The sequence below is a fragment of the Teleopsis dalmanni genome, unplaced genomic scaffold (assembly GCF_002237135.1).
Source record: "Teleopsis dalmanni isolate 2A unplaced genomic scaffold, ASM223713v2 unscaffolded_contig_0448, whole genome shotgun sequence".
In the NCBI taxonomy this organism is placed as follows: domain Eukaryota; kingdom Metazoa; phylum Arthropoda; class Insecta; order Diptera; family Diopsidae; genus Teleopsis; species Teleopsis dalmanni.
In genome coordinates, this window is record NW_024031830.1 from 894 (window position 1) to 11,277 (window position 10,384).

The window sequence follows — 10,384 nt, forward strand, 5'->3', positions numbered from 1 at the left end:
CAACACGAGTGAAGCTGAACTGAGGTAAATCCGTAGCTAATGCTGCCTTGAGATCTTCCTCATCAAATGAGGAAGGGAAATTTTTCAAAAGAACAGGGGTTATCTTGTCTTCTGAAGGAATGGGAGCGAAACTCGGAATTTTGAGGTCTTTAAGGACCGCGTTTATTTTGTAAAATGTATCTTTACATTTAGTAAGGATACGAAAAGTTTTACCATTAATGGCTTTGAACTCGTATGCAGAGTTGGGAAGAGCAGCTTTGATGCTGCTGCGAAGTTCTTTGATATTAACATCACGAACAGTGATAGCTGGGGGAGTTTTGCCACTAGTTGGCATACTTGAAGGGAGAGGAATGGCCGTGTTGCCACTATCTTTGGCAGCCGCTGGCAAAGGGCGCGAGGAAGTAAGACGAACGGCAGATGTCGTAGTAGTATGAATGGGAGCATTAGTTAAAATACCATTAGATTTGGGCACTGGAAGAGCTGGGAAATTTGCTGCGAAAGCAGCATCAGAAGAGGCGGGAGTGGCTGTAGTAGCCGATAGGCTAGATGGAGTACTGATCTCTTCTTCTTGAGGATCAACTTCTAGATCGCTAGAGTAATCAGCGTGAAGCATTTGTTTTAGAGATGCATTTTCATGCAAAATAGCTTGATAAAGCTTTTCAATTTCATTGAACCTTTTAGAAAGGACTAAAAATTTTTTTTTGTAGCTAATGTTTTTTTCATCTTTTTTAGGCGAAGATGTTTTGCGCCGTTTAATAGTGGAGTCAGGCTCCGATTCAGAGCTACTGGCGCTATTTGAACCTACACCCTCCACATCCATAGGAACAGGAGGTATGCAGACGGACAGAACGAAAATACAAGAAAATTAATTTAAAATATAATTAAAAGATATAATACCATATACAAGTGTGCATAAAAATATATATATAATATATATAAATAAGCACAAAATACAAAATTTAATAATGTTCAAAATTAATGTTCAATTTGTTTAATAAGTTCACAAAAATGAATCACTCACCAGTAAGCAATTTTTAAAAAAAAAATTTTTTATTTTTGATTGGATACCTTTTTTTAACAGGTATGCACAAAACTTCCTTTGACTGCTTGTTATAAAAATATAGTTTTAAAGACACACTTTTTTCTTTTGTTTTTTTTTAAATAATTAGTTTTGTTTTTATTTTCCTTTCTTTATTACTATTGTCTCTTTCGATTTTGTAATGACTTATTAACCTTATTTTATTTTTATTTTTTCCCTTGCAGGTATACACAATAATTGAATCGTCTTTGGCGATTGTTTGCTTATTTAATAAACCACACTACAGGTAAACGATATGCACTGCACTTTAAATTCAGGTACAAAATTTTTTTATTTTTTTATTAACTTATTTTGTTATTTTGAATTTCACTAACATATCTCTACCGCGAGTTTGAATTTAATTTCACTTTACACTATAATTGCCGAATGAATGATTTGCGAGTTGAAAATTAGCACGAGCACTAAAAAAACACAACCGTACTTAACAACGACTTGAATGAAGTGTCTTTTATGATCCTTCCGTCATTTTTCATTTTTTTTTAATGATGCCGACAAATTATCTCATATACTTTTTCTAAACGCAATTTAAAATAAAAAATTGCTTTAAACTTTCGTTTGAAAAATGTTTATATAGAAACGGAAATTGCCCCAAATCGACGATTAAAATTTAAAATCAGAAATCATGCCACCAAAAACTAGCGGAAAAGCAGCCAAAAAAGATGGAAAGGCTCAGAAAAATATAACCAAAAACGATAAGAAGAAGAAGCGCAGGAGGAAGGAGAGCTATGCTATCTACATTTATAAAGTGTTAAAGCAAGTCCACCCCGATACTGGTATATCATCGAAAGCCATGAGCATCATGAACAGCTTCGTGAATGACATATTCGAACGTATAGCTGCTGAAGCTTCGCGCTTAGCACACTACAATAAGCGCTCCACCATTACTAGTCGGGAGATTCAAACTGCTGTTCGTCTTTTACTTCCCGGTGAACTGGCTAAGCACGCAGTTAGTGAAGGAACAAAAGCTGTCACTAAGTATACTAGTTCCAAGTAAATTGCGTTATATCAAACAAACACCACTTATTCAAAAGGCCCTTTTCAGGGCCACAAAAATATTCAATTGAGTTGATAATTTATCTATATTATAAATATGTATAGATTCCTGAAATTATTTACGAAAACTGACAGGCTTACCAATACCGCGTTATTGAATCTCAGAATGGTTGCAAGCTCCTCGGGGAGGTACGCAGATCTGATAAAGTTATAAACAATAATCCAGACAAGGATTATTGTTAATAGAAAGTAAAAGTGCTCAAGTGCACTGACTCAACTAGCCTCAACATAATAATAATATAAATATGATACATATTTTGTTTTTGATATTTCTTTTAAAAGGCTACTGATAGAAGAAAAAAATAAAAAAAAAAAAAAACTTTGACAGTCTCTTCATGAATTATCAGCTATCGTTTGGTTGTTAGTGAATAAATGATTCAATCAACAAATTAATTTCTGTCAGTTTTGACGATCTTACAGTTTTTTGATCATGGATAATATAACCTGCTAAATAGAGTTAACTCTTGAATTAACGAGTGTTAATCCTTATCATCAGTCTTAGTACTATCATCGCTTTTAAATTGATATATTCTATATTTGCATTCGTGCTTTAAATTTGAAAACATACAATTTCATGGGAGCTCTTTAACAACTCATTCCTTAAACGTTCTTTTAGTAAGTTCAAGTCATTTACATTACATTATGGCTTTTGATGCTTTCTGCTTACAGCAAAAGAAAAATAAAACATATTGATTCAATTAAATGTTATGACGTGAAACATTCTATGTCTAATGATATACTATATGATACTAATAATAGTATACATATGATACATATACATATTAATATATATTATGCTACTTCTAATAGCTATGTCTATACTATATCTATATGATATAATTTATCATTATCTCTTTTCTTTGAATAAACTTACTATTATAATTGTTGCATTTACATTTACATTTACATTTTGCTTATTTTATTTTCATAGTCAAAAATAAGCAATTGAAAATAGTCAAGCAATTTCAAACCCTGGATAAGTCATGTCATTTTTATTTATCTCTTTTCTTTATATAATTTTGGTCCTGAAAAGGACCGATTTTTGTATATTTATAAAATTATATTGCTTCCAATCTTAAGCACGTTCTCCACGAATACGTCTAGCCAATTGAATATCTTTTGGCATAATTGTAACGCGTTTGGCATGAATTGCGCATAAGTTAGTATCTTCAAAAAGACCCACTAAGTATGCTTCGCTAGCTTCTTGAAGAGCCATTACAGCAGAACTCTGGAAACGTAAATCAGTTTTGAAATCTTGTGCAATTTCACGGACCAAACGCTGGAATGGCAATTTGCGAATCAAGAGTTCAGTACTCTTTTGGTAGCGACGAATTTCACGTAAAGCTACAGTTCCTGGACGATAACGATGTGGTTTTTTCACACCTCCAGTAGCTGGTGCACTTTTACGTGCGGCTTTGGTAGCCAATTGTTTTCGTGGTGCCTTACCACCAGTCGATTTACGAGCAGTTTGCTTTGTACGAGCCATAATTTATGAGATATGTTACAATATGGTATTTTAAAAAATAGCGCAATTGAATAGCTCAATTTTCTCATCATACCTGGATGTTCTGTTTCAACTATTCACATGTTTTAACATTCATTGTTTCTCATATTGCTTATTCTTTTTGTTTTGTTTTCTTATGTTTTGTTTTGCTTTACCCAATATTTTTCATATCTTTCGTAGTGCTTATATTTTCTATAAATAGTCGTCAATCATCTGTCGTCACTTCATTTATTGTTTGAATTTGAATTCGAACGGTTCTACCATATCTATAAAAATTTAAATACAAAATGACTGGTCGTGGTAAAGGTGGCAAAGGATTAGGAAAAGGTGGTGCTAAGCGTCACCGCAAAGTTCTTCGTGATAACATCCAAGGTATTACGAAACCAGCTATCAGACGTTTAGCTCGCCGAGGCGGAGTTAAGCGTATTTCTGGTTTGATTTATGAAGAAACTCGTGGAGTATTGAAAGTATTTTTGGAAAATGTGATCCGTGATGCTGTTACATATACAGAACATGCCAAAAGGAAGACTGTTACAGCCATGGATGTCGTATATGCTTTAAAGAGACAAGGCCGTACCTTATACGGTTTTGGAGGTTAAGCAAATAATCAATTATTGATTTAATAATGCAATAATATATTGCCCAATGGTCCTTTTCAGGACCCAAATAATCTTACACTTAAAGAGATAAATTTACATATATATGTGTTGGTATTTTTCTAAAATTATAAAAAAATAAAATTTATTATTAGCCTGATCGGTTGATGTCTGTCGAGTATAATTTATAATTAAAATGATCAGTTTAACAATGTACAAAATATTTATTATTATAATTCTCAATTTCTTTGTTACATTAGCAGTATATATGTGGACTAGCTTCTTACGGGCTTAATTATAATTCTCATTCAATTTTTTTATAGAATAAGATAAATAGAACTGACGTATATGAGTAATTTGCGGACTGTTAGATATTGCAGTTTGAAGTTTCCGCACAATGGTGCAAAAATTTTCTCCATTCATTCCTAAGAGGTGGTTTTAGTGAATTCAAATCTCACACTGAATCTGAATCTTAATCTTAATCCAAATCCAAATCCAAGTGTTCAACAAGCAAACTGCTTCCGGGGAAAATGAAAGTGAAAAAAATTCGTATATGAATTAAGTGAATTATGACAATATTATATAAAGAAAAGAAATAAAAGAACTTGTTATTGAAATAAATTAGAATATTTTAAAGTTATCTTTAAGTAATTTGCAGCGTCTTGCAAGTGAGTACCGAGTGTGGTGTGTTAGTTATAAATTAACAAGTGTAATTAGAAGCATTATATAATAATAAATAAAATTAGCATAAACCACTATTTTTATTTATTTAAAATAGAATTTAAAAATGAAATTAAGTGAATAAAATATATACAAGTGAGTATTTCATCAAATAAATGACATATTTTGATATATAATATTTTATGGTCATTACTATAATAAATAAATAATTGGATATTAAATATAATAGAATAAGATAAATATTTATTAACTTAAGAATGATGTGAAGTATTGCACATAATGTCTAAATAAGAGAATATAATTTTTTTAAATGCATAAAGAATTTTTGTTTGCTTATTAGAGATTAAATTTATAGCGCATTACAGAATAAAAGAATTTCTTCATATTATTCATGAGGTATTATTAAAAGAAATGATCGTGCACTGTGACCTACAAGGTATATTGTGCCCATTACTCGGGTTAGAGTGTTTCTCCAAGTCCGTTTTCTTTAATGAAAGACAATATAAAGTCCATCTTTCCTAGTCTTGAATATTTATGATCCATGAAATACCCTCCTAGGTGTTTATTCCGTTTGTGCATCAGTGGGCACTACCCAAGCACATAGTATGCAGTTTCTCTCTTCTCTACAGTATCTGCAGTCTGAGTTGGATTGAATTCCTAACTTCGATAGGTGATTATTCAATCTTTAGTGACCGATCATTAATAAACGCAATAGGTATACCATATACTAAAACATTTTATAAAATAAATAAATAAATAAATAAATAATGAATCTTCTTATCTTCTTTTTACACATATTTTGTAGCCCTAAAAAGGGCTGTTTTGATGAATTTAAAGTTTGATTTTTAAAATTATTTTTTTGCAGCAGTTTTCTTGACTGATGTTTTTTTAACGGCAGTTTTTTTAGGTTTTGCGGCCGTTTTAGCTTTTGTAGAAGTAGACTTTGGTTTAGCTGGCTTAGCCTTAACAGATCCAATCTTTTTAACACTTTTAACTTTAGCTTTCTCAGTTTTTTTCTTTTCAACACTCTTCTTAGCTGCCGCAGATTTTTTAGGTTTTTTCTCTCCAGATACCTTTGCCTTTGACTTTTTAGTACCTGCAGATGATGCAGTAACCTTCTTCTTCGTAACACCTGATGGCACCTTCTTTTTCTTACCCTCGACAGACGATTTAGGAGACTTAGCAGCAGCAGCTGATAATTTAAATGAACCAGATGCACCTTTTCCTTTTGTTTGTATCAATTTGCCATTAGCTACAGCAGTTTTCAAATATTTTTTAATAAATGGAGCCAATTTCTGGGCATCACATTTATATGTGGCACTTATATACTTTTTAATTGCCAACAATGAAGATCCGCTGCGTTCCTTCAAGTTCTTGATAGATGCATCAACCATTTGTTGTGTTGATGGATGAGATGGAGCTGCAGAAGGTTTTTTTACTTTTGTTGCCTTTTTAACAGCAACTTTCTTTTCAGGAACGGCAGTTATCTCCTTTGGAGAATCTGTATTTGCAACGGCAACAGCTTCAGACATATTTGCTTTTTAATATTCCGTAATATTCTTACTTATGAATATTTTTTCGCATTTTTATGGTAGCTTAGCTCACTTTGTACGAAGCGCCGAGAAGAGCGCATTTATAAAAATTTTTCATTAATACATATTTCTACTGAGTTTGAAAAAATTTTTCAACATTTATTATTAATTTTAAATAGACCAAGTAAATTAAACACAATTATTTAAATCAAATTAAGTAAAGAAGATATTGAATATTTTATTACATTCATTTTTATACTAATTATAATTATATAAAATATATAAAAATTGGTTTAAACTTTAAATTTTGTAAATCTATAGTTGAACTTGTTAATAAATTAGAATATTTTAAAGTTATCTTTTGTATAATTTATATATTAAATTATTTATTAAATAGTTTATTCAATTCTCTGTTAAATTATATATATGGTTTTATATATTTCATATATTTATAAATGCAAATTTAATAAAACACGAGATGCATAAAAACGTCAGTTTTAACATTTTGAATGCTTATGTTTTATCCTATTTTGAAATATTAACTCAATTTATATAAAAGTTTAAAATTTCAAAGCACTAATAGAAATAATTATAAATAAATATATTGTATTTTAATTAGAATATAAGATTATCACTTTTAATTATATCAAATAGTGTCTATTTGAGATTAGATATCCATCCATAATGTTAACATGTTACATTGAATTCGTTTACTTTAAGATATGTTTTAAGATTTTCTATACGTATTATTTTTAAAATTTTATTACAAGTTTTAAATAATTTTTAATCATGTGAAAAATTATTATATATAAACGTTATTAATAACATATCAGCAATTAAATTTATAGTTTTCAATATCATTCGAATAACAACTGTACGTATCCTACTTAATAGAATTCATAAAAAAAAATTATATCTACATACATGATTAAAAATATATAAGAATGAAATCATTTTACTTTTTCTTTTATAATTATAATTTAATTATTTAACTTTGACTATTATAAGTATTTTATTAAATATGTATATTTAAAAAAAATGTTCTTTTTATTACTTTATAATTAAAATAAAATTAAAATTAAATGTGCGTATTCTAACATTTTTATAAGGAGTGATATACGACATAAAATGTTAAAATTTAAGATGAATTTTTTTATAAACTAACATGGATATGGATAACATTTAAATAGATACTGAAGTATATATATAAACTTGCGGCTGCAATCTTCCATAGTCATTCCTAAGAGCTAGTTTTAGTAGGTTCAAGACTCACACAGTGGCTTTGGATGTTTTCCATCTACTGCCATAAATCTTTTATAAAATATAGAATATTTTATAAAACTAATTCAGATACAAATTTTAAAAACTCTACCTTTAAATAATTTATCTATAATAATAAATATTACAATACCAAAATATTGAAATAGTAACTATGATAATAATAGTAAACATTTAGGCCGTGTGCGAGTTCGAGTATATTTAGGGGAAATAGTCAATTATGTCGGTATGGCAGCGATTGTTGGTACATACCAGAATTTCTAATGAGATAAATTAGGTGTTACCATTTTGAAAATTTTATAAGATGTTTAGTAAATAAATAAATAAATTTTAAAACTTTTAAAAGAAAAATAATTATTTTTTATATGTTTCCTTCTTTATATTATGAATATTAATGTTTTTTAATAATTGTATCACATTTATTTAATAATAAATACAAATATTTGGCACAAAATTATTAGGTTCTTGATTTCAAAAAGGTAATTATGAAACTTTATGCTATTGGCCTGGCAACGTTATTTGTTTTGTACATTTTTATTAGTAACAAATATAATATTAATATTATTGTAACTTAGATTATACTACCTGCGAAGATTTATGTATCTATTTATTGATACGCGAATCTATGATAAATATTAAAAGATTCTTAATAATATATAGGGTTAGGCGATTGAAGTGTTACAAATTACACAGCGATATGTTTGTCAAACTGATATTGCCAACTACGTCAAATTCATATGAATGACAGCTATTTATATTGTTTACAAGTTACCACAAGCATTTGCGTCTAAGTTTTATAGAACTAATATTATTCGAAATGGAATTAAAAAATAAGTGTGATTGCATTATATTTGGTTGGAAAATTACAACTAGCTATTGTGCTTGAGCTCAAATATCTCAATGTGAATAAAATGTTTGTGTATCGTACCTTAAATCGTTATAATAGCTCAGGCAGAGTCACCAAATGCTATAGTGGTGGACAAAAAAAAAAACAGCAACATTGCCTAAAATGGTTCGGAAAGTGAAGGCTCGACTTAAACGAAATCCACGTCGTAGTACTAATCAAATGGCCAAAGAACCGATAATATCTGAACGAAGCATCTGACGCATTTTCCAAAATAAGCTCAAGGTAAAGCTTTAAAAGTTCCAAGGCACAAGATCTTGCACCAAAGCAACAAAAAGTTAAACTCGAATGAGCAAAGGAGTTGTTACGCTGGGCCAATTTGGAGAGCAAGTTGAGAACTAAAAAATAAGCCAGTTTCGATACGCTGAAGAAAGCTTTTATTCAGGAATAGGCCAAAATACTGGAAGATCACAGCCATAGTCAAGACAAAAGGTGGCCACATCAAGCTAGAGTGAATGGATTGTGAAATTTTAATTATTTTCACAAATTTTTGTAATTTGAATCAATAAAAAAATAATGTGATCGCTTGAATAGGTAACACTTCAATTATCTAACCCTGAATAATAAACTTGCATTCTTAAAAAATAGTGGCACAGCGAACCTGATTTCTAGGAAGTCAATTGGAACGCATACACACTCGTATGTATAAAAACTGGTTAATACCTGCTGCCCAAAAACAAAAAAAAAAATTATTACTATGTAGCAAAACGCAGTGTTAAGTTATACACTAACAATGCTATGTATTTTATCTGTTATGTAGGCTGATTTACAATTTTCGAAGATTTCGATTTCATGAAGGTCTTCCAGGAATGTAACGGAACAGAAGGGCGAGGCAAGAAATGATTGATTGTTAAGTGTTTTAAAGTATGGCTTGTGTAAGTTAGTAGGGTAGGTATGATAGTATGTACAATATTTATATCAATTGATTTAATGAAATACATTTTCTTTAATAAAATAAATTTTGTCGTCCTGAAAAGGACGGATTAATTGATAGTTAATTCTCCACGTATATGTATTCGTATTTTAATAAATAAAATAAAATAATTTAAGCCTTCTTTTCTGTTTTCTTTGGCAAAAGTACAGCCTGAATGTTTGGTAGTACACCACCTTGTGCAATTGTAACACCAGACAATAATTTGTTCAATTCTTCATCATTACGTATGGCCAACTGTAAATGACGAGGAATGATTCTTGTCTTCTTATTATCGCGTGCTGCATTGCCAGCCAATTCAAGAACTTCAGCAGCCAAATATTCCATAACGGCAGCTAAGTAGACTGGAGCACCTGCACCAACGCGTTCAGCATAATTGCCTTTACGCAATAATCGATGAATACGACCAACTGGAAATTGTAATCCAGCACGATTTGATCGTGACTTTGCCTTGCCTTTAACTTTACCACCTTTACCACGACCAGACATAGTTGAGTTGAGTTTCTAGTAGTTGAGATTTATAAAAATTGGATCTATTTTTTTTTAATGATTTTTTTTTTTTTTTTTTTGCAGTAGGTGGAAAGCATCAAAAGCCACAGTGTGAGACTTGAACCCACTAAAACCACCTCTTAGGAATGCATAGAGAATAGATTCCAAGCAAGGGACCGTGAAGGTCCAGGACTAGGAACCCCATTCCAGTTTCAACGATTGGAGTGAAAACAATTACTAGTAAGGCTTAACATTTACAATAGTAAATATATCTAAGCCATGAAATTTGAAGAATGAAAACGGTGAGACGGAATACT

The 10,384-nt window shown here is 30.2% G+C and overlaps 5 protein-coding genes across 5 annotated transcripts; 2 read left to right on the plus strand and 3 right to left on the minus strand.

Moving 5' to 3' along the window:
• Positions 1 to 1,706: 1,706 nt before the first annotated feature.
• On the plus strand, positions 1,707 to 2,141 carry LOC119663474 (histone H2B). Its single transcript, XM_038073083.1, has one exon. It carries the CDS (start codon positions 1,722 to 1,724, stop codon positions 2,091 to 2,093), a length of 372 nt encoding a protein of 123 aa, XP_037929011.1. The 5' UTR covers positions 1,707 to 1,721; the 3' UTR covers positions 2,094 to 2,141.
• A 1,059-nt stretch (positions 2,142 to 3,200) lies between these two features.
• LOC119663472 (histone H3) lies at positions 3,201 to 3,734 on the minus strand. The gene has a single exon (XM_038073080.1). It carries the CDS (start codon positions 3,636 to 3,638, stop codon positions 3,228 to 3,230), a length of 411 nt encoding a protein of 136 aa, XP_037929008.1. The 5' UTR covers positions 3,639 to 3,734; the 3' UTR covers positions 3,201 to 3,227.
• Positions 3,735 to 3,943: 209 nt separating this feature from the next.
• LOC119663475 (histone H4) lies at positions 3,944 to 4,255 on the plus strand. The gene has a single exon (XM_038073084.1). It carries the CDS (start codon positions 3,944 to 3,946, stop codon positions 4,253 to 4,255), a length of 312 nt encoding a protein of 103 aa, XP_037929012.1.
• A 1,529-nt stretch (positions 4,256 to 5,784) lies between these two features.
• LOC119663473 (histone H1-like) lies at positions 5,785 to 6,514 on the minus strand. The gene has a single exon (XM_038073081.1). It carries the CDS (start codon positions 6,463 to 6,465, stop codon positions 5,785 to 5,787), a length of 681 nt encoding a protein of 226 aa, XP_037929009.1. The 5' UTR covers positions 6,466 to 6,514.
• A 3,178-nt stretch (positions 6,515 to 9,692) lies between these two features.
• LOC119663476 (histone H2A) lies at positions 9,693 to 10,067 on the minus strand. The gene has a single exon (XM_038073085.1). It carries the CDS (start codon positions 10,065 to 10,067, stop codon positions 9,693 to 9,695), a length of 375 nt encoding a protein of 124 aa, XP_037929013.1.
• Between the last annotated feature and the right edge of the window lie 317 nt (positions 10,068 to 10,384).